At 43.7% G+C, this 24378-nt stretch overlaps 1 protein-coding gene across 6 annotated transcripts in view; it reads right to left on the bottom strand.

Moving 5' to 3' along the window:
* The window catches only part of tnksa (tankyrase, TRF1-interacting ankyrin-related ADP-ribose polymerase a), a 102474-nt gene that overhangs the window by 66556 nt on the left and 11540 nt on the right, over nt 1–24378 (bottom strand). For 4 of the 6 annotated variants that reach the window (XM_074618835.1, XM_074618832.1, XM_074618831.1 and 1 more), the window contains exon 4: nt 21534–21629. The exons of the other annotated variants lie outside the window; for them this stretch is intronic. In XM_074618835.1, the coding sequence (XP_074474936.1) occupies nt 21534–21629 (96 nt within the window). The remainder of the gene's footprint in view (nt 1–21533; nt 21630–24378) is intronic. 6 annotated transcript variants of the gene reach the window in all.

Consider the following 24378-nt stretch of genomic DNA (forward strand, 5'->3'; position numbering starts at 1 on the left):
AAAACTAGACTTCTACACCTCCTCATGGCTCTGTTTTCAGGCTTAAAAAATGTAGCCTGCGACGGCAGACTTTGGCCAATCACAGGTAATTTCAGAGAGAGAGCGTTCCTATTGGCTGTTCATTCAACGGAGGCAGCTGTCAATCACTCGCGAACACCGATCAAACGGTCAAACTAGGGAGCGCTGATCAAATATGAGTCAATAATCTGTTACTGTAATGCTCATTTTTACCTGTCTCATGCACTGCTGTCAGGATATAGTGACCGTTTTATAAAAATAACTTTTTTTTAAAATCATATTTGCTCCATTTCTACCCACTGTTGCTTTAAATTTGAGTAAATAAACTTCATTCCCACCAGGAGTCGCCAAAGACACACATTTTGCAACATGTAACCCAAGAGCATCTTAAATGGATGGAAAACTAACAAAGTGAAATAGCCATTTATCATATCGCTTGTGACTGTAATTTAAGTCCATACATTAGATCATTGGACCGTCGGCCGCCAGAATAAAATGATGTGTTAACACATCCCCTGCCTGGCTAGCTTGTTAAAGTGGCTAAAATGTTGCTGTTGACAACAGACAGGGATGAAACAAACAGCACAAAGGATGTAAAGGGGAGGAGCTGGCTTTATCTCAACAGCTTCATGCAGCTATAAGACAGAGGAGGATGTATATATTTAAGTATGTATGAACACATCTGAGTCTGACAGTGCGGTGTCGACAATCCTGCTGACTCCAAACAGAAGAGACAAGGACAGGTTAAAGCTCGGGACAGGCTCGCTGCCTCCTGAATGACGATATTACGTGTGTTTGTGTGTGTGTGTGAGAGTATAAGTGTGTGTGTGGCAGTGTCAGTCCCTCGGCAGAGTGCAGTAGACACCGGCGTTCACTGTTTGAATTCCAATTGTTGTATGCTTGAAAGCATGTACTCCTTTGCATGCACGTGGGGGTGTGTACATGTGTATGTGCATGCGCGAGTGTGACTCCAGGGTCGTGCACAGGTGAGTACAAGTCAATGTCAAACAGGCCTTATCCTATATATATCTTGACCATGCAGCAAGGACCTAGCGTACTCTGTGTGTGTGTGTGTGGGTGTGTACTAAGTGGCTGTACAAGCACAGATGATGCTGACTGATGCTGACTGGACCGTGAGTCGCCTCAGTGCCCAGCTGTCTGCTTGTGTGTGCGCGTTGGTGTGTGTTTAAATCAAATATCATTTATTGTAGGAGCGGTTTATCCGCTGTTATACAACAACTGGCTCTGAGTCAGGAGTCGAGCGATCCACTTATAACCTCAGCAAGGTCGCAACTGCCGAGGTGGATCTGTGCGCGCTGAGACCAATCAAAGGGGAAGAAAAAATAAACGGGAGGTGTGCGGAAATTATAAAAGAGGGTGTTTGGTCCCTTTCGCCGGCCCGACTCCGCTCACTTCACACACTCTCACCACTTACGCCGTGTGATTAATTGCTTCACACAGTGCACCAAAGAGAGATTAACTGGGTGTTTTTTTTGGCCACCCACTCCGCCCTTTTTCACTTTTGCAAACGTAGGACACTGGATGTTTTCTTCGGCGCGTACCTCTCTAAACTCACGGTACTACATCAGTGTGTGTCGGTCTGTGACCTTGAGTGGGCAGTGGGCACATCCAAGTGGCTTTATTTAAACTGTGATTTTCACTGCGGTCATTCTGGGGCAATTACAAATTACTGTGGGTGTAGACAGAGGTGAGTCGGGGGTGCGTTCAACTGGGTTTTCATCGTTCGTTCTGAATAAAAATGTCTTCTCTGCAGTGGCCGATGTTTTCAAGCAGCTTTGAAATATGCCTGTTAATGCTTGGTAAGCATGTCCACCAAAATTACATAGTGAGTAACGTTGTTAATGAAAGCAGGAGTTGCTTAACAAAGTGGTGGGCTAGTGAACTTAGTTCAGTCGACCAAAAATAACCAAAACTAGTTACCGCCTCGCAGTTGTATGCTTCCGACAACCAGTCAAGTTGCAGTTTAATTCCATGTCTGTCCAAAAAGTCCTCACTTCACTTTATCATGTTATTCTATTAGACATGTGTATGAAATTTTCATAATTAGCACATGAATTCTTGAGTTACGGCCAACAACGTGTTTTGTGAGGTCACAGTGACCTTTGAACAGCAAAATCTAATTAGTTCATCCTTGAGTCCAACTTTGGAGAAATTTGCTCAAGGCGTTCCTGAGATATCACAAGTACTGTGGGACGGATGTGAGGCCACAGTGACCTTGATCTTTGACCTACAAATGTAATCAGTTCATCATACAGTCCAAGATGACGTTTTGCCAAATTTAAAGAAATTCCCTCCAGGCGTTCAGGCGAGATATTGCATTCACGAGAATGGGTCGGATGGACGCACAGACTAGGGGCCCAGACACACCAACCCGACATCAAAGAACTAGCGCCGACTGTTGCGTCGCCTCACATTACGTCGCCTCATGTTGCGTCGCCTCAAGTTGCGTCGCCTCACGTTGCGTCGCCTCAAGTTGCGTCGCCTCACGTTGCGTCACCTCATGTTGCGTCGCCTCACGTTGCTTTTGTCTAGACCAAAAAGTTGCATTTGAACAAACTGAGAAGACTACAGCCGACGGCCAGTTAGCACGTACGCTCTGCGCCTGCGTGACTCTCCACATCGGTATCGGTAGTCTGTATTCGTCATTCAAAAAGGGAAACCGGAAGACAGAGGACTGCGGATATACAAGCCGTTGTTATGATACATTGCGAAAATATCCGTGTATTGGAATGATCAGATGAAATGAAGATGAAAAATGAGAAGAGCATTCTGTGTGTCTGCTCGTTTGCTTACTTTCCTCACTTTGGTTTCTCTTCTCGTGCATTGATTCGCTTAATCTGAAAGGCCAATCAGAGAGCTTTCTCTCACTGACGGGCTCTGCCGCCGATTTAACATGCTGAATCGGCCGAAAAGCCTCCGACACGGACAGACTAGAGCCGACGGAGCAGGACACGCTGCAACAACTAGTACGGATGGACGGACATAATGTCGCCGTCGTGGAGGCAAAATAAAAGCATTGTCTGACCAAAAGCAAACACGTTATATGCTTACGAACATAATTAGGTTTATAGTAAAATGTTTATTGACTGCATACACATAGATTGTGGTTCGTTATATGCAGTATATGCTCCTGTTGAATAACACTGCCATGCATTGTGAGACAGTTGTCACTATAGCAGGGGAGGATTCTGGATCTTGCTTTGCTGAAAAACGGTTTCTTTAAGTGGAACAAGTGACAAAATGCTTCTCCAACGCGTACTTCCTTCTTACTACTACGTCCAAAATAGTGTGTTGCTTGGGGGCCCCTCTGTTGGGATTTAACATCCTGTGATTTTAAACTTTTCCTTCCCTAAGCTTCTTTCTCTAACAGCCAGAGCAACACCGCCCCCGAGGGCTGCGACAGGCTTTGCCGGATAACGATTTTGAAAAAAAATAAACAAATGCTAATTCATGATGGTATCAGGAAAGTAGTTTGCATGCCTGGAAAAAGCCACAACACATCAGCATGGATTCCCTTCACTGTTCGTTAAACAGATACAAAGGACAGGAAGGAGGTCGGAGCACCCACTCCTCCTCCTCCTCTCAGGAGCAACAACAACAACAAAAACAACAAAGTTAGCGGAGGACAAATTAATATGGATAAGATTAGATCATATTGCAGCTGGCCTGAGTGAGGCACACAAACAGGAGTAGCGCAACAACCGAGGAGAGACAAAACAGAGCGCCGTCAGCTCGTTCCTCTGCATCTGATCCTCAGTAGTCCGCCAAGAACACAGCCTGCTCTACACAATGACTCATGACAGATAATGAAAACAGATTATTGCAATGTTCTTAAGTTGTCACTTCAATCGGGGATCTTTAGACGGGGTGCACTTTCTATATTTTACAGTTATTCAATGTTTTAACAACTTTTTCCGACCGACCGTCAAGTATCGCCGCGGGCGGGTTTACATTTGTCGAATACAGTCGCGCGATGGTATCCGATGCCAAGGGGCACTTACCGAGCAGCAGTACTTGACCAGTTGGGAGTAGGGCTGTGTACTGGCAAGAATCTGGTGATACGTATCATGATACAGGAGCTCATTGGAGCCACAAGAGTCTCAGCTTTACAGTCATACCCAATTTATGTAATTCCAAGACTGTTTAGGGACTCAAGTATGCAGAAATATTCAAACATCATTTTAGGATAGGTGAAAGTAACACATTTATACTGCATGCAAAAATGATCATAAATTGGGCATGTATGTAAAGGGGAGACTCGTGGGTACCCATAGAACCCATTTTCATTCACATATCTTGAGGTCAGAGATCAAGATGTTGAAAATGGCCATGCCAGTTTTTCCTCGCCAAAATTTTGCATAACTTTGGAGCGTTATTTAGCGACATGCAAGTATCACATGGTTGGTGCCAATGGATTCTTTAGGTTTTCTAGTTTCAAATGTTGCCTTCACTCTAGCTTTAAAACTGAGCCCGCTACAACCTCCGAAAGATGGCTAGGATAGCGGCCGGGAAAATGTAAAGCATTTGCCAATTCCAGCAAGGCAAACCGAGCTACAGTCTGCTTGATTACAAAGAAGAGATTCAGTAAACTCTCAAATATTTCTTAGCGTTTTGGACGACCAACACCATTTGCAATATATACAAATATTTCAAGTGTTTTGAATCCATTTAATCCATCCAATCCTTTCACTTTTCCGGAAGATTTCCACATCCAGCGGATACCAGTCGTTATGCACTTACTTGCTTTTTCTTGACTTTTTTCAGACTTCATTAACCAAATTCTGTCAGTCTACTCCTGCACAGTGGCCGACTGCCCTCGCTAACTCACTCAGTGTTGTGGAGCTGTGCAGCCATGTAGAAAACTAGGCAATTTCGGCTGCAGGAAAATGGCCCAAATGGGGTGAGGAAAAACACACACACACACAAACACACACAAACACACAAAAAAACAGTCACTTTGTTTCGCGTCTCTTGCTAGGTCATTTCGGAAGTAGGGCTCGGGCTCATTCATCACTGGGGACCAATCGAACAGCAGTCATCATGGTAATCAATGAGCGTGTCACTGATAAGGGGAAGAAAGCTACACACTTGGCCTCGCAGACACAGGAATTCACACTTTTTCTCCCTCTCTCTCTCACACACACACACACTGAGGTGCACACAGGTGCATGATTGCCTTTGCCCCGGCTGCATTAGCAGGACGAAGCCTTCAGAGCAGCTACAGCAGTTCTTTGTCTTCATGATTAGGCTGTTAACGTACACACCGTTCAGAGCTCCCCCCCCTCTCTTCCAGTTTCTTGGCATTCGCATGACGTCGCATCAATTCATCTCTCTGTTCTGTCTGTCACCCAAGCCAGTAAGCATCTTCATCTTTTCCCCTTCACTTGCTTTCACTCCATGTATTTGTCCCCTTCTTCGACATCTATCCACTTTCTTTCTTTTCCCTTACTTACTTCTCTCCGACTAACTCCTTCAATCCCCCCTACCCTTATTCTTCGACTTTCTTTCTCCCCGTCTCCCAGCCCCTCTCCCCCGTTCTCTTAAATCTCTCATCACTTTCCGCCTGCCCTTGTGAGGGAGAGCGCGCTGGCTAATTTTCTGCTATGTTAAAGCTGCCTGCCCACCACGGACCTCTTCAAAGCAACAATTTTCTTTTTCTCTTCATTCACAATAGGGCGGGAGTGCTTGCTGACAGCATGCCTTCCAACACGCAGCATGGCGGGAATACAATTTTAATGGAAATACATCACACAATTTGTGTCAAAGTACAACACGTTACAAACTGTTTTTTTTTTTTTTAACTAGTCATGCAGCGACAGCAGGAGGGAGCAAGGACAAATGCTTCCCAAAGCTTCTGTGCAGCAGTCGCTCGCTTCAAAAGCGACGCAGGGTGGACACGATCCCCGACTGAGTCCAAGAGATGGAAAAAATTTGATTAGCACCAGTTCCGGTTATGACAAGACGACAGGGATGCTGTACAAAAGGCAAGGCACGGCGAGGGAAGTGTATTTGTATAGCACATTTCATCAAAGTGCTTTCATGAAAGAAGAAGAAAGAAAGACAGCTCTTCCATTTTGTCAGTGAATCACAAAAAGGGTGAGGCAGGAGAGTGACGAGAGGAGGAACTGGAAGACTGATCCATGAGCTGGTTGTCAGCATGTTGACAAAAAAGGCGTGTGGTGGTGCATCATATTAGGCCTGGTCAATGGATGGCGAAGGCTGAACCAATAATGGTCTATCAGTACTATAACTCCAGATCTGTTTGGGGGACAGGTTGAAACCTGTGGCCCCACAGCAAAAGCTGGACCGGAGAGGCCAGACACACAGCCATCCAACGTTAAAGATCAAAGTAAACGCTCTATTGAGCATCATTTTTTTGTGTCCGGTGTTTATTAACCGGTGGGAAAATGTCCTTACCATGGCATCCGATTTAACCATGAAACCAGAAAGACTAAATAGCAACAGCAGCATGAGGCTGCTTCAAAATCAAAGAATACATTTATTAACCAGAGCACTCACATTATAAGAATGCAGCACAAGCAGAGCGCTAAATATATTCTGAATTCATGAACAATGGCACTAGAAACAGCTGTTGGCGGGTTTCAGCTCTCTCTCTGTCTCTTTCACTTCGTTTCAGTACTATGGACAGCGCCGCACCACCACTCTATAAACAACAAACAGCGCTGTCCATGGTTACGAAACGACATCGGCGATAAACAATGCACATGATAGGTAAAATGTCAAATAGCACGCACCAGTCAGTGGGAGTGGGTGACGTGACCAATATCGTTTGGCTAATTCAAAGTAAAAGTTTTGAGAAAAAACGAACATACAATTCACAAATCAGACTTCAGAAGTCACCCAGGCTGCGGCTCCCCTCATGCTTCCGTCAATGACCGATTGCCGATGGGTTCTGAGACTGGGTGGAAGCCATCTGTCCTGAGGAGCTGCCTGCATCCCCGGAACAGAAAGTGATCAATAGTTGATCCCTTTCAGACCACAGGTTTTGCTGGGCCATGTGTTCAGTGATAAAGGTCTGCTGAACCTGATAATCCTTCTGTTGACCGTTGGCGGTGGTCCACTAATAAACAACTGGCCTTCCAGTTTGTCAAGGTCATTAAACAGTTCAATAAAACCCTGCTTTAGCACTTCTCTCTGCAATCATCACTGGCCCCCCACTTGTAGAATCATTTGATTAAGAAGCAGTGTGTTTTAATTGTCTTGCCACTTCTATCTCTGATAGCATCTCCCACAGCCACACAGTTACAGATTGAACTGTCTCTTTTTCCTTTTATTTCATTCCAAATCGTGGCTTTCTTGCCTTTTTCTGTTGGCTCAAAGTCTTCATAACTCTCCCTTGTCCATTCTTATCAGCATCAATCACTATTTGGCTCATGTTGATTTATTAACGGTTGAAACCTGTTTTCTAGTTTTATTGTCAGGGGTGACGGTGGTCTGTGTTTACGTCCGCCTCTGGCCATCCGCCAGATGTCCGGGGTCGCCGTTGGCTCAGCTGAAGCCGTAAATGTTACCGTGCGTGGGAGTACAGTCTTGCACTTGTCTTCAAGTTCTGCACCAAAGATAATCCAAGACTTCACTGTTTAAGTGAGTGTTGGGGAAAGTTGTGGTGTCATTTAGCTGTCCATTTAAATCGTGTTGAGTGGAGCCCTGCTGAGCTAACTCACCGGTGGGAGACATTGGCAGTTTCATAGAGTCTTCTCCAGTGCAAATATTCTTGTTTTGACTACGGCAATCTTTAATTTATGACAGTATGTGCACCTCATCAATGCGGATGAGCACAGAGGCAGGGTGTTGTCCGAGACACTGCTGTCAGTAGCCCAGTCAGTCGCTGTTTGGGAGGCAGTTACAAGTCGAGGATTGCAACCCAGAGTTTCAGTTATAAATTATCCTGCCAATGAACGTTTAAACTCAAATAAATATCCTGCTAATGATTTAGTTGTGACAGGGAAACACCCATAAAAGGAAAAAAGTAGGGAAGTAGCAAAACTAATAGCTAGATGAAAACAAATAGAGCAAGAGAAAAGAGCGTTCTCTGGAGATTCATTTTTTTTCCCATCCCTCTCATATCAGTAGCCGTAGTTTCTTCGGCGGTGACAGCCTATTATTGCCGTCCGTAACTCATTCCTGAGCATGAAAAGCTAACTATGACAAGATGACAGGGGGGGATTCTTGACAAAAAAAAAAACGTGTTCAACGTTGTTTAATTCTGCATGTGTTCACTCAGCCTCTTCAAGTTCTTCACACTCCACACGCCTTTGTGACAGACTGGAGAAGAAGCGAGATCCAAGTTACAGCTGGACGCGGAGCTGAAAACTTGCACCACCTGGGGAAAACATACTGTAACTGTCATATCTGAACCAAGCCAGAGTGACACTGTTTTTTGACTAAAATGGCACATATTGCAGGAATATGAAAATCCTGTATGAAGAGTCTCCAACGTCAAGTTCTGTTCAAGTTTTAAATCCAAATGTGAGGCCAACTTCATGTTGTTTAAGTGAGACTAATGCTTTGTTTATTCACTTAAGGGAATTGATTCGCCTCTAGAACTGAAAATGTTCAAACATGCCTTACAGAATGAATAAGATGAGACACAATGAGTCAATTGATTTTCATGGGGCAACTAGGTCATTGCTTTAGTAAAAGTAATAGGATTCATCAAGGAAAGGTAATGGGGGGAAAATGAGAGTACAAATGTATCTTTTACTAACAGTGGCCGCTTAATGATGCCTCTTCTGTCCTCAGCTGCGTTCATGTATGGATTTAACCACACCTTTGATAAAAAAAAAAAAAAAACTTCTGCAACTTCAGTGCACTAATCCTAAGACTATATATGTGTACACCCTATACTGTGGTCCAACGTTTTGACCAAGAGGAGAATCCTGGACCTGATCACCTGTCTATCAGCAGCAGTGTGGTAAAAAGGTCACACAGATATTGTCTTGCACTTTCCGACCCATACTGGGCAACACTGTTTGCATCAAACAGAATGAAAAGAGAAAAGGAATCAAAGACTATCTTTACAGTGGCAAGGAGGTGTCCTAATTGTAATTCTAATAGTGCAATTCCTGCTCGGAGTGCATGCCCGTTCGGAACGGGCCGATGTATGGCTGCTTGTACCCGCCAAGTGTGAAGTTCACTGGTTGAACGGTTCTCGAGTAGGCTTGTCGCGGTAGTCAGCGTTACCGGTGTTACATGGTGGTCGGCACACACCGATTACATTACGTACCCTCCGCCGTGTAGTTTACCCATTTAGTTATTTTGGCGTATCAGCGCCGTGTTATCAATACAAAGTCGGACGACGGATGCTAGAAACTGACAGTGAATGCATCTGCTCCATACGGAGTCTCAGCTCAGAGTAGAAGGTTTTAAAACCCAATGCCTGAACCTAACCAAGTTGAGCTTTTTCTAAACCTAACTCTATCCTGTGAAGACGGAGGTTTATTCTGAAAAGACCGGAGTGGAAATTGACACATGTCAAGTGTTGCTGGACATTTGCAGTAAAGTGCATGAAAAATGAGGAATAACTTTTTGATATCATACAAACCGGTGTACGAGAATACGTTGTGTAAAGACACAGGCAACTTGCAGAGTCTGAAACCTATTCTGTCATCTGGTTGGCACTTCACCTAAAACAAACAGCGACGTGACACAAAGTGCAACTGAAATGAAGTTGATTTGTTTGCATCAGAAAGGGAATTTGTGTGCAAATGTGAGTGAGAGTTAAAACAAGAGAGGCCAAGGGAATAAGCAAGTGTGTGTGTGTATGTTGTTGACTGAGGTCCAGAGTGGAGAATTGATCTCTCTGAGGCTCAGAAGCAGCTAGTCTGTGAATACCAATCAGAGGTAATTAATAGCAGCTAATGGACTCTGTTTCTCACTCTCTCTGTTCTCGTCCCTCTTCCGTCTCTATTTTTTTTTCTCACTCTCTCCTTTTTTATTATGCAGCAATAATGAATGCTTCCCTTCTTTATTTACTGTCCTAAGCTACGGGGCTTACAGAGAGACATTTCAAACGTCCATATCTAAAGCGAAGTAATGAAGTGACCTTCTCCTATTGGCTGATCTTTTGGTGCCAGACGATGCTGTACCATGTGGGCTTGGTTTTCTACTCCATTTAAATTCAGCACACAAACTTGCTGACCTGAATTGACTCTGTGCAGCCAGTGAACAAAACACCAACAAGATATATATATATTTAAGTTTTCCTAATGCTGTTTGATTATCAGCTGATAGAGATTCAACATCACGCCTACCACCTCATACACCACCTGCACTCCATTAAGCAGGTCCCCCCATGTCCTTGCCGCTACATAACAAGCTGCAAATCGACACGGCCAAATGGAACAGCCAGTACCAACTCAAGGGCCCGTCTCCTCATTTCAAGAGCAAATACATCATAACTGGTAGACAATGTTGTCTCACTATAATGTCCCAGACAGAAGCAGCAGAGAAATGCAGCCTTCATTTGCAAGAAGGTACATCATTTGTAGCCCAACATCCACTGTTGTTCGCACGGCACATTTTATTGGCTCATTCAGGCAGAAATTATATTGTGATATCGTATTTGAAGCTGAAATGACTACTCCATTAGTCAATTAGTCGACATGTCGACTAATGGAGTGTCAGCTATTTATACCAACCCAACATTTTCAGTGTCAGCTATTTATCAAGCACATAACATGTGCTCATGTCATCAATCATTGCAGCTTCTCAAATGTGAGGAATTTCTGTTTTATATGTAAATTGATCCCTCTTTGGATTTTCAACCAAAAAAAAGCAATCTCAAGACATCAACTCAGGCTCTTGGAAATTGTGACTTATTTTACCATTTTCTGACACACTATAGAACTGACTGATTAATAATCATTAGTTGCAGCTCTAATAAAGAACCAAAGTCATGACATCACATCTGGGCAAGCCTCTGTTCCACTAGCTTCTGTAATTCAATGCAATCTCTCATTCAGCATTTATTCCATTAGTGTTTCTAAAAATAAAAAAGCAAGCCTGGAATTTACTTCCCATTTCTAAGACAAATCAGCATCCACCACGGTACTATTAGAATTTGAAACCTTTATGATTTTAACAAAGTTAAACAACTATGGAAAGTTAAAAGTTCCATCTCCTCCTCCGGCCTCCGGCTGCGTGACTACTTCACTCAGAGCAGCTGTCAATCACAGCTGTCTATCATGACGTCTCACCCCCTTTTTATAGCATCAAATAACTAATTAAAACCAAACTTATCAGAAAAAATGAACACTTGAACATACATCAGCGTGATAAGAACTAACTTAAATGACAGAAACGTGTACTTTGATTTTTTTAGCTTGGCCCATGTCCCATCCGCTAACATGGAAGGGGCAGGATTTATGACCTATACTGCAGCCAGCCACCAGGGGGCAATCCAGATGTTTTGGCTTCACTTTTGGGGAGCTGTCATGTCGTCCATCTTTATATACAGTCTGTGCTCTAAACTAAGATGGTAAACATGGTAAACATTATACCAACCCAACATTTTGAGTATGTTATTAGCATTGAGCTCAAAGCACCACTGTGCCTAAATAAAGCCTGTCTGTAGACTTTTAGTCTTGTTACTTAAAAACCAACATATTCCTGTTGACTGCCTCCATCTATCATGTGTCATTGTTTGTTTCTTATAATAAAGTTGTGAATACTTTGAACATCACTTTCAGTCTCAACACAAGATGGAACTTTTCACCTTTGTGCAATACTTGTACTGTTAGTCCCGCCCCTACTCCCCCTCAGTGGCTCAAAGTTCAACCCACGCGCCCATCACTCAGTCTGTCATCCAGCCTGAGGCTGAAGTAACTGCATCTGTAACATTTCTTCTTCTTCTACAGGTGTTATTCTTTCTATAAAATCTATATTGTTTTATATAAAACACAGTCGGTTTCCTATTTGAGACAAAAACAAACTAAGCTATGAGAGCTTAATACCAGTGAAAATCAAAACAGTCTCAGAGAGATAACCACATAAATGACCTCCACCAGTAAAGTTACAGAGACCAGTTTGTTTGTTGGTTGGATCTTTAAGTATTTGACTGACACTCAGTCAAACAGCCTTCATTCAGAAGATAAATTGATTGTATTTTGGCAGGGATGTTGATCACCGACCTCCACCTTACAACACTGAACGCAGGTTGATAACCATGTTGAAACTGCACAATCTTTTCAGGGTTAGCTAAAGTCTTTGACAGCTCATCTGTCTGTACTTATAGCTATAACACTGGAATCATCTTACTTTAAGAGATTTTCAAGAAAGGGAGGCAGAGTGAAACATTTCAAGTGAAGAGCAGAAAGGAAATAAATGACAAATGTCACAGGGAAAAGATGGAGAGGCTGATTGGTATGGAGCTCGAGACGGGTGACAGACAGCAGGGGGCAAAGGGACAAAGAGTATAGATGACGTGTCAAAGGGAAAGATCGACTCCAAGGCTGATGTAAGGATGAGGGGTGGATGGAGTACATGCTGTACTTGCAAGCTCATTAAACAACGTCGTAATTGATGAGTGAAGAAAGAAGGCGACGCGGAGAGAAAGGAGAGAATAGTCAAGGGCAGAAACAACTTGATGACAGTGTCCTAATCACTGGTTTCCGGCCGGATGAAGATCAATCACTAACGACAGGAAAGACTGATGTAAAGAAAAATCCTCCCGGTGATCCCTTTGTTTCCTAAGTTAGCTCTTCTGGGGCTTTTCACATCATTACCGTGCGTTTCTCTCGATTACCTTTCTGCAGTCTGATATTTGGGATATCACGGATATTTCAGGCTTTTGATAAAACCCTCACGTTGGCGTAGGAACCTGGAAGCAGGGGGAAACTGCTAGGCCTGGCTTTGTCCGAAGGTAACAAAATCCACCTACCAGCACCTCTAAAGCTCACTAGTAATATATCGTTTGTTTAACCCGCACAAAAGCCAAAGTGTAAAAATAAGCCATTGTTGTTTTACGGGGAGTTAAGTGCTAAAACCGCCTCCCCCCAATGCTTGGCTGCGTCGGATTAGTGGAACCGTCAATTTCTGTAACTTTCCAAAACCAAAAATTCGACACTCACACAAAAGGCCAAGGTTGGAAGTTCTCTCTTGCTATTTGTGACACTTTTTGTGTATACAACCCAGTGGGCTACCCCCGGGGTCTGAAAAGTGAAGCCAATGCAGAAGTGCCTTAAACTGTGATTCTTTCTAATAGCCAGCAGGGGGCGACTCCTCTGGTTGCAAAAAGAAGTCTGATTGTATAGAAGTCTATGAGAAAATGAGCCTACTTCTCACTTGATTTATTACCTCAGTAAACATTGTAAATATGAGTTTATGGTCTCAATCACTAGTTTCAAGTCTTCTTCAATACAGCATGATGTTCATTTAGTAAATTATGGTCCCATTTAGAGTCAAATCTCTCTCTCTGCCTTCAAGTGCTGTTTGGAACAACTTAAACACGTCGGATTTTGTTATAGTGTTCACCATTATCCTGTTATTTCAATCGGGAGAGACTCGTATGAATTGAAAGGTGATTTATTACAAAGTGCACAAATTTATGAATAGTAGCGATCTTTGGCGATTTAGACCCAATGTGACATAATAAGGGGGAAGTGATGCCGTATTTGGATTTAGGATTATTCCCCCCGGGTCTAGACACTGGTGATGGTGGTAGTGAAGATTGATGCACATCCGATGAATGAAGTGGAGCAGGATTGCTCTGATGTGATGAATCTGGAGGTGATGGAGGGTCGCACAGTTTTTGCTGATACTGACACTTAAAACGCAGAACGGTTTTAAAACTTTTGACAGCAACAGTGTGATTGGTTTAGGGAGATATGGCAAGATCTGATTGGTCACTGAAAAGAGAGATGCCCATAATCAGCTGACATAGTAATAGCCCATGAGAGAGAGACCTAGAATGAATGAGAATGAATGAGATTGCACCCCTAGTCTTCCTGACTGAATTTACGCATAAGCTTCATTTGTCACATGTGGCCATAGAGGCCAAGTTTCATAGTCTTGGTTTAAGTCCACTGTATACTGTGTAATCTGTCAATACTTTGTCCATCAAATCACTAAATGAGTGTGTGCATAGTTGATTATACTGTATATGCTAATCAAAATGGACAGTCTCTCATTCACTTTGTGATAAAGAGCAGTGGTCGCACTGTACATGACTAAGCTTGGTCACAAAATGCTAATTTGTCCAGCATGCCTCAACACTGACGCAGGACTATAAATCAGATCTAAACACACCAGCTTCACTCCAGCATCTGATAAATGTTGTGTACTGCGGGCTGTCCAAATTCAGCTCCGGGAGCCAGCAGTGACCATTTAGTGATAGGCTAATCGCATAGCAAATCTGTGCATGCCGTCCTTTGTAACCCGATAAGGGACAATATAATTAACTTGAAACTCTAGGCTTTTATGCTGCAAAAGCACAAAGGAGAAATGAGGAGGCTTTACCTCCAGGTTTTTTTTTTTCCCGGCTTTGAAGAATTTACATTTCTATCAGACTTAATTGCTTATTTATTGTGCTACTTACATTGCAACAGCAGATAATACTGTACATACTAATTTGGATGAACTGAAAGACATGAACCTGTCCTTACTAGCTCATTGTACTTCTGCAAACAATGTTGAGAAGCACATCGCCCAAGCCTTAGTCATCACATTTTACAGTTGTGCATGTGAGTCCGTTCCCTGTTGTGGTGTGAATAGTGGTCTCTCATACTTACGATAGGCTGAACTGTAGAGTTTCTAGATTGTGCTTGTAAAAAGGCATATCTGGAAGATTGAATAAAGACCTGGCAATTCACACTATTATGCTTTTGTGCTTTTTCCCTTTGCTTTAGTGTGTAATATAGTTTTTTTTGTGCATGTAAAAGGTCTGGTTTGGTTATAAACACCGTGGTGCAGACCTCCGTAGATGGAGTGCTCGCTAAGAGCATGCACAGATGCGTTTATGTTCAACGCATTGTGCGTTGCAATATGCTCCGAAACGCCATGAGGCGTACAAACTAAATATTCTGTGGATAAGCAAGAAGTGGTAAAGGAAAGGAAATAGGTATCGTATAAGTGTAAATTATTACTGTCGCTCGGTACCTCCCCTCGGGTCGCCACTCTTTCCATGAGACCTTTTTTTAGCTTTTACAAAACGATTTCTTATATTTTTCACAGCCTGTGGCAAAAAGCCTCTTCTTTCCCCAGTGTGTTTTCCTATTTCTTTACAAGAATTTAGATATTTAGAAATACACGACAAAGCGCCGCGCCAACTTGCGGAGCCTTCACGCACCACACGAAAGCCGTGATGTAATTTTCTGGCGCACGCACACCTTGCGCCGGCTTCACTACGGCGAGCATAAACCCCACTTTACTCTCCATCCACAGAAACACTGCTCCTGAACTGCCTGAAACGCCTTGAGTGAAGTCCCGCCTTTTCTTCTGTAACGTGGTGATGTCACCAAGTAACACATTTGCATAATACCTGCCTGGCGGCTACTTTGCCACGCCCTCAAACAAAGCTAGTTGGAGCAGAGCTGGATCGGAGTCCGAAGATTTTTGTTCGGTTGACCAGTCACAACAGTGGACCGACTGACTGGGCAGAGTAGACTCGGCTTTTCGGGAAGGGGGGAGGGGAGGTTGCAGGTGCTCAAACAGAGCGTTTCAGACAGAGCTGCTGCACAGCCGGTATGAGACATGTAAAGCATTTTTGAACATTAAAGCATGTAAACGTGTTCTAGTAGAAACCCCAAATACAAGTATGCACCTGAAATGATGCGCCCCTTTAATTAAAATGCAGTGTGTGAGCTCACCAAACCAAATTCCTATCAACTATGTTGAAATGGCAATAAAGTATTGAATCTTGAATCTTGTGTGGGGGTGTTTGAAGCTCCTTTTAAAAAAAAAACAAACTAATTTTCTCTGTCTTTCCGTTTCACATCTCCAGCTAACAGGGAACGGAGTCTATCATTTCTGAGAGCACTTTGTTGGATGTGGCAGAGCAGTAGAGCTAATTTATGGGTCAATATAAACTTCCATCACCACAGACTGGAGCTGAAAGCTGTGCCGGCCTGCGGCAGAAATGAGGAATGGAGCAGAACCTCTAAATTGCAGACACAGAACATATAGGACAGGAGAGGAAAGACTCATGCAGGGTGTCATACAGAGGCTACAAACATACAAACACACACGTGTCATAGATGTTCACATTTACATTCTTGAAGGGTTTGTTTTTTTCCTGGAGAGAATATTTAAAAGGCACATTTTCTGCCAGCTTTACCAAAAAACCAACCATGCCGGAAATAATAAAACTGTCTTTAAGAGCACTGCATTAAATGCATCACTGCCAAACAGTAATTACAACAGTGGAATCACTCCGGGTGTCGCTGGGTGAAAAGACAATGCAACAGGATGATAGTTTAGGTAATTAGAGGCAGCCATTAAAAGCATAATTCACGTTACTAACAAGACGCAGTGAATTTGGTTGGTCAGGTCTGAACCACAGACAGAATACTGAACAACCACTGCAGGAGGAAGGGGCCGATGATGGAGGGGAGAGTTGGAGTACTGGTGTTATGGATCAACTGGTTTCTCTGTTAACTGCTCATTTTCACCTGAATGCATCGGTGGATGCCTGCGGAGGCAGCAGATGTTGACAACGGAAGGTAACATTTATCCGTCCTTGTAAACGTCTTATTGTTGTCTTTTTCATTAAAGTTTCAAAACACACCCATCTGCTTCTTTTGGAGGCGCGAAACCGATGAGCATTCAGTCACGTTTTATATGTTTTAAGCACTATCTGTATTGGTCATTTGGCGACCTTCTAACATGCCATTTTTATAGAAGACCTTTTGACGTGCCATAGAATGAAAGAGCACAAGTGTCATTAATAACCTTAATTAAGGCTGCATTCCAGTTAGGTGATCCAGCTCCAGCGTCCTGCTATTATGCATGCTGGCTCATTGGAATGACTTAAAGGGTAACTTTCTGTACTTTTCAACCTGGACCCTATTTTCCCATGTTTTTGTGTCTCAGTGACTAATAGGGAAAAACAACTTCTGAAATTGGTCCAGTATTGAGGAAGAGCACTGTAGACGGCAGCTGCTCACGAGCTGCAATATGGTGCAATTGGGGCAAGCTGGCACCCTCATTTATGTCCACTAAAAGTGCTCCATGACAGGCTCGTTATTATAAGGCTCTGACAACATTATGGAAAGAGTCTCGTTCTGAAATCTGGCGAGGTAACGTGTTGCCCTGAAGACAATGGTGGAAACGCGAGTGCCAGCTGGGCAGAGTTTGTTGTGTTGGGAGTACAGAAAGCATAGCTTAGTGTTATCTAAAAAATGTCCAATGTCATGGCTGAATATTTAGCTGATTTGGGTCAATATGGATGAGGTTGAATTCGATGGCTGCCCGTATTTATTTGAGCCAGAGTACACGGAGATTCAGATTTCACATCGAGACTTCTCCTTGAGCGGGACTTGGACACAACAACAAACAGATCGGATCAAGCGAAAGGTAAGGAAAATGTTTTATTTTTGTGTAGGGTCCTTTCCATAATGTTGTCAGACACTTAAAATAACAATCTGATGTTGGCACGTTGGCACTTTTAGTGAACGTAGCGTTACACTGACGTTGCTCACTTGCCCTCGCAGCTTGCTTTGCGGCGGCCAGTTATAGTGTTCTCCCTCACTACTGGACCAATTTCAGAAATTGTTGTCCCCATTAGTCACTTAGACACAAAAACATTGGAAAATAGGGTCCATGTTGAAAAATATCGAAGTTACCCTTTAATGAATCACCTAAATGGAATAGAGCCATCATCGGTGTTATTAATTACACCTGTGCTTTCCCTACTATGACAAGTTAAGGAGTCTTGAAGAATGTCTATTACGGCCCCTGATTTATGTAAATTAAAACATGTTTTAATCCCAGAGCCCTTGTTTCCATTATAGAGGTTCAAGATTCTCAGTCTAGGCAGATGGGAGCATCATAAATCAGCTTTCCATTAAAAAAATAAATCAATCAGTTCATTAGGTCGCTGGTGAGATACAACCTTTGCCTCACTGTGAGCCGGGAAAAACCCTGCACATAATAAATGACTGTATATGTGTGAAGGCAGCTGCAGCTCACTGAAGCTAATTTCAGTAAGCTCTCGCGGGTAAACTGTCTTAAATTGTAGATTACTTCACATATTAGTAACTTTATATGATTGGTCAGGGTTTGACCAGGAGACCAAAACAGGGGTTTTCAAAGTCTGACTCTGTGGGCCAACCCTCAGACAAACCTGAGACAACTGCACTGCATTTCTTTAGCCTAAATGTCTTTACATTTTGGCAAACTGGCGTCATTAAAAGTATGCCGAATTAACTATTAGCAGCTCCTATTTGCAATGTACCCATGGATGTACAGTATAGACAACTATCACTGGATTATTTTGAAGAAAACTTAAAAATGTGATGATTCTAAGGCAAGTTTTGGAGTTATAAGAAGCATCCTTTTTTTTTTTATATCAAGGCAGATTTTGGACATTTCTCCGTGGATGAACAGTTGGACATTTAGAGATAATGATATCCTAAGAAAGTGTTAGTCATACTGAATCTAAAAATATGGGCGTCATGTCTGTGCGTTCATATTTGATTGAGTTATGACTCTCTCAAACTTTGCTTCCCCACTTCAAATCTCCCGCGTCCCCCCTGGGGAGATGCCCCTCACAGTTTGAGCCGTCTTTGATGAAACTTCGATTGAACTTACGGACTGTGTTTACACAGAGCAGAGAGGACAGTACAAGAGAGGTTGTAAGTTCGAGGTTTTAAAAATGTACATAGCCATGATTGTGTTGTTTCCGTAGAGGTGCGGGACTTATATATTGCAGTGAAATACAAGGCCACGGTGAGCAAGAAACTGCTTGGGGTTCAGAGGGTTAACAAACACAACAAAGCAAGTACACTCCAGTTTGTAAGAAGGACTATGTTTGAATCTGTCTCAGTTAATTTGTTGTTTACACTATTAGTCGTCTTGAGTCATTACATGCTATATATACACACACACACACACACGCATTTGATGGCAATGTTTGGTACATTTTCTATAACATATAGACTAAGATCAATTACTCCTTGCTAAATCTTCTAGTTTACTGCCCATAAATCGCATTTCCATGACAGCTCCATTGTAAAACTTGTATCATGGCCGATACTGAGATATCAAAATATGCGGCAATGTACAATAATTCTGGCACCAAACAACCTCATTTCAATTCTAGCTGGCAAGGACAATGACTTTTCACAGGGCGGCTGCGGTGAAATTCCTCCCCATGTTTTCATACTGCGCAGCTCCTCGCTGTGGTATCTCGAGGTTTATCTTGTCTAACCACAGAGGGAATTGATGGGAATTGGTGATGTAACCCAGTGTAAATAGAGAAAGTTATGTGAAAACTGATAAATACCCAGATAGAGACGGGTTACACAGAAAGTGATTTAAATTTAAAATTCTCTTTACTCATCCACTAGTGAAAACAAAAACAGGAGGACTAATTAAGTCCAATAAGACCTGAAATGTCTTTCAACCTTTCCCCGTCTGAAGAAAAAGTGAGATAAGGATTCACGACTCAAAAGCCGACACGTACGCATGCAATGCAACACGGAAAAATTCATCAAAAGAGAAGATGTGAAGTGCTGATTTGCGAAAAAACATAAAAGAAAATGAGGCTGGAAAACCTGCAAAAAGTTTGTCTGCGTCTGTACTTTCAGCTGTCTAACTGAGATTGAAAACAAATATACTCAAAATGATTTATTTAAAAGCCATATATTTTTAATTAGTTCCTCATTTTAAAGGCTGCAACTGTGTCCAAGTGGTTCCTCTATAGGTGTAATGAGTCCTGCCGCCTTTAAGGGCTTGTAACGATGAAACAACTAGAGTTTCACTGCAAAGTTTTAGTGTCCCATGTTGGCCTCTAAAGCTCTGCAATAAGTTTAAGGATTTTGCCTGCAAGGGTGTAAAAGCCTCTTTCTGCTGTTTTATTGTAGGGAAACAGTGAATATTTTGGTGGGAAAAGGGAGGAATTAATAAGCTTCGAATGGAGCTTTTAGGTAGTCTAAAAGTATCAGTACTAGCCTAAACACAAGTGGGACAATGATGATGATGATGGTGATGAAGGGATGGGGTTGGAGTTGTGGGGTTCTTCCAGTTTCAAGCTGCATTTAAATATAATTTCAATTTGTCATTGTTTGCAGCATTGTGCTGATTTAAGGCCCTGACACACCAAGCCGACAGTCTGCCTTGTGTTAAATCGGCCACGGTGCCCGTCGGTGAGAGAAATCACTCTGATTGGCTGTTCAGCTTAAACAAATCAGTGCACGAGGAGAGAAACGGAAGTGAGGAAAGCAAGTAAACAAGTAAAGTCAAGAGGAAAAACACAGAAGGCTCTTCTCATTTCTCATCTTCATTCTCATCTGATCATTCCAATACACAGATATTTTCACAACCACATGTCCATCTGGAATGAAGCTAAGCGGTGAGTGAGAGTGGTGTGAAAATGGTCGGCAAATGGCGCTTTGTTTCATGTACGTATCATAACAACGGCTTGTATATCCACCGTCCTCCGTCCTCCATCCTCCATCCTTCGGTTTCCCTTTTTGAATGACGAAGCCAGACTACCGCGTCCTGCTGGTATGGAGAATTATCACATCTCACACAGTTGCAGAACGTACGTGCTAACTGTCCGTCAGCTTTGTGACGTGTTCATATGCAACCTTTTGACCAAGACAAAACCGACGTAAGGCACCGCTAGTTCTTTGATGTCGGTTTGGTGTGTTTGGGCCTTTAAAGAAAACACTGCTCAGTAAAGGTCTGCTGTGTCATTGTTTTGAATATTCCTATATTTTTCAACAAGACATGACAGGAAGGAAAAGAAGGGAGAGAATGAAAGAACATAAGAAAGAAAGCAAGAAAGAAAAAAAAAGACGAGCACAATCCAACACAGAGAGGGAGTTTATTGAGTGGCTGATCAATGAGTGCAGCCTCAGCCAGAAGAATGAGAGCAGTAAAGAAAGCAGAGACACAAACACCTCTGACCCCGATTATTGGATGGAGGCCGAGAGCCAAAGGAAGAAGATGCCATGTAGTGACCGATGTGCGTACAGCCTTGGACACAGAGACCGAATAACACGCGTGGTGAGAAGTACATGAGCGGCGCACAGCCTTGCAAAATGAGAGGGTGGCAGATTGACAGGAACAAAAAGGTGATACCGCCTGCAGCCTTGGACTAAATTAAATGAACGTTGGATGAAAAATAGCGGGCAAAAATGTTAACACTAGGAGAGAAGTGGAAATGTGCATCTTTCGAGGAAAAAGACTGAGAACAGGAAAGACATAAACAAACACACGCAATCTGCAACAGAATACACAGAGAGTAAGACAAGACAGAAATATGTACTGGCCTGTGTGTTAACAGACCGATATAGAGACGGGAGACTGACCTGTGAGCACGGCCTTGGCGGAGGGTTCAGCCAGATCCAGGGCAGACTTGCCGTCGGTGTTGCGGATGTTGGGGTCGGCTCCATGCTGCAGTAACACTGTACAACAGGGCAGACACAGACAGTAGCTGAGCTCCTGGACTGACATGCAAACTCCCCGACACACACCTCCCCCTAGTCCTCCTCCTGTTCCTCCTCCTCCTCCTCCTCCTGCTGCTGAACCACATCCTGCTCCATAAACTGCTCTTCCTGGACCTCCTCCTTTTGCTCCCCCTTGCTCCTCTGCTATCCCTCCTGTTCCTCCACCTCTGGCTGTGTCTCCTGCCGCGCGTCCTGCTTCACATTTCTCTCCTCCTCCTCCTCCTCCTCCTCCTCCTCCTCCTCCGGCTGCTCCACCTCTGTTGCTAGCGCTGCTCTCTCGGCTGCCCCTGGCTGCCCCTGCCCTGCGAGCCATGCTGCTGATGTAAACAGACATGCCACAACAAGAAGCAGCGACAGCTACGCTACACCACACTGCCGGATGAACGGCGGACCGTACAAAGCGGCTGTGTGACCAGCTACAAAACACATCACACCTCCGTGGAGGAGCGGGGGAGGGCTGTGGTTAAGCTGAGAGAATAAATAAAGATGAGTGAGGACGGGAGAGACGAGTGGCTACAGCTAATCGAGATAGCAGCAGCGGCGGGCGGCGACGAGGCGGGCGGGCAGGCAGTGCGAGTGGAGAGACTCTCGCCTCTCCGACTGACTGAGCGATGCAGCGGAGAGCGAGATGAGAGAGGAGAGGGGAGGAGAGGAGGGGAGGATGGGGTGGGAGGGGAGGGACGATGAGAGTCGGGGAGGATGGGAGAGGTAGAGGACGAAAAGAAGGGAGGGAGAGCAAAACAAGAGTGTTTGTGTGATAGAGAACAGGGAGTAGTAAAAACAGAGTCTACTCTCCTCTGCATTCCTTTCCTTTCTTTCTTCCTATCCTCTCATCTCTCCTCCCTTCTCCTCCTTTCTTCTCCTCTGCTAAATAATAGACATGACAGAGGAGGAAAGAAAAGAAAGGAAAGAAGAGGAGAAGAGAGGAGAGGAGAAGAAATGAGGAGAGGAGAAATGAGAGGAGAGGAGGAAAGAAAGCAGAGGAGAGGAGAGGAGAGGAGAGGAGAGGAGAGGAGAGGAGAGGAGAGGAGAGGAGAGGAGAGGAGAGGAGAGGAGAGGAGAGGAGAGGAGAGGAGAGGAGAGGAGAGGAGAAATGAGGAGAGGAGAAATGAGGAGAGGAGAAGATAAGAGACATGACAGAGGAGGAAAGAAAAGAAAGGAAAGAAGAGAGGAGAAGAAATGAGGAGTGGAGAAGGGAGGAGAGGAGAAATGAGAGGAGAGGAGGAAAGATAGGAAAGAAGAGGAGAGGAGAAAGGAAAGAATAGGAGAGGAAAAGGGAGAAGAGAAGAGGAGGAGAAAGAAGAGAAACAAGAAAGGAGAGCAAAGGGAAAAGAGGAAAAGAAGAGAAGGAGAGAGGAGAAAACAGAAGAAAGGAGGAGACGAGAGGAAAGAAGAGAAGAGAAGAAAAGAAAAGAATGAGATGAGAAGGGGGACAAGAAAGGAGAAAGGAAAGGAAAGCTGAGAAGAGAGGAAAGGGGAGAAGAGGAGAAAAGAGAAGAAATGAGGAGAAGAAGAGAAAAGGAGAGGAGAAGAGAGCAAAGGGAAAGGATGAGAAGAAAAGAGAAGAGAAGACATGAGAGAAGATGAGAAGGGAAGAATTGAGAGGAGAGGAGGAAAGAAAAGAAAGGAAAGGAAAGCAGATGAGAGCCGAGGAAAGGGGAGAAGAGAAGAAATGAGAGGAAAGAAGAAAAGAGATGAAAGGAGAGGAGATGCGAAGGGAGGAGAGGAAAGGAAAGGAAAAGGGAGAAGAGAAGATAAGGCAGAGTCATGCGACTACTGAACAGGTATATGAGCTGAATAACAAACTCTGCCTGCGCTCAGTTTTTTTTTGTAAATTAGCTCTTTTGAGGGCGCTAATGTCAACACTCTCACCGCCTTCCTCTCTATCTGCCAACTATTGGGATTGCTGAGCAGCTCCCAGTGCACATGGCCTCTGACTTGTGTGCATCTCAAACTGACCCCCTCAAACCCAACAGAGAGGACGGACAGGCAGTAGAAGAGGCAGATAACCAGGCTCGCATGTAACGCCGTGTGCACGTATGTGAACGTGTATGCGCATGTGTGTGTGTGCCTGGGCCCCTGTGCTGACGCAGACCTTAGTCACCCACTCACCCCTCAACAAAAATATGATTTAGCTCTGCACCAATCCCATGTACACACACACACACACACACACACACACACACACACACACACACACACTGATAGCCAATGGTGAGAGAATAAAGAGATGCCCATAGTGAGGCAGAGAGAGGAATGACACACTCTCACATATACAGTACAGGTTACAAGAGTTCACAAATCCAGTCTGAACCACTGTTTCCGATCCATTCGCGATTGTCAACTTCTAATTTTGTGTTCGGTTTTGTCTCTAATGGGCACAGCTTGTCAGTAATACCTGCAAAATCCCCTCTCTAGACGACCTCAATCCCCTTTTATGGACAGGATTAGTTTTCAGGACAGATTTGCAACAGTTTATCTTATGACTTCTGCAACGTCATGTCCAATTAGTAAGTAACTTGTACACAACTGGTGGTAGACGTACATATTTTCTCAGCCCGTCCCATCTGAGGTGTGGTGCTCAAAGTGGAAAACTGAATTTGGAAAAATAAAACAGCTGAAGAATAAAAGCTGCAGTCAAATAGCAGGCAGGTGCAATGTTAAGCAGTCTTAAAGGTCCCATATTATACTCATTTTCAGGTTCATA

Source organism: Sebastes fasciatus, chromosome 19 (genome assembly GCF_043250625.1).
Source record: "Sebastes fasciatus isolate fSebFas1 chromosome 19, fSebFas1.pri, whole genome shotgun sequence".
Taxonomy (NCBI): domain Eukaryota; kingdom Metazoa; phylum Chordata; class Actinopteri; order Perciformes; family Sebastidae; genus Sebastes; species Sebastes fasciatus.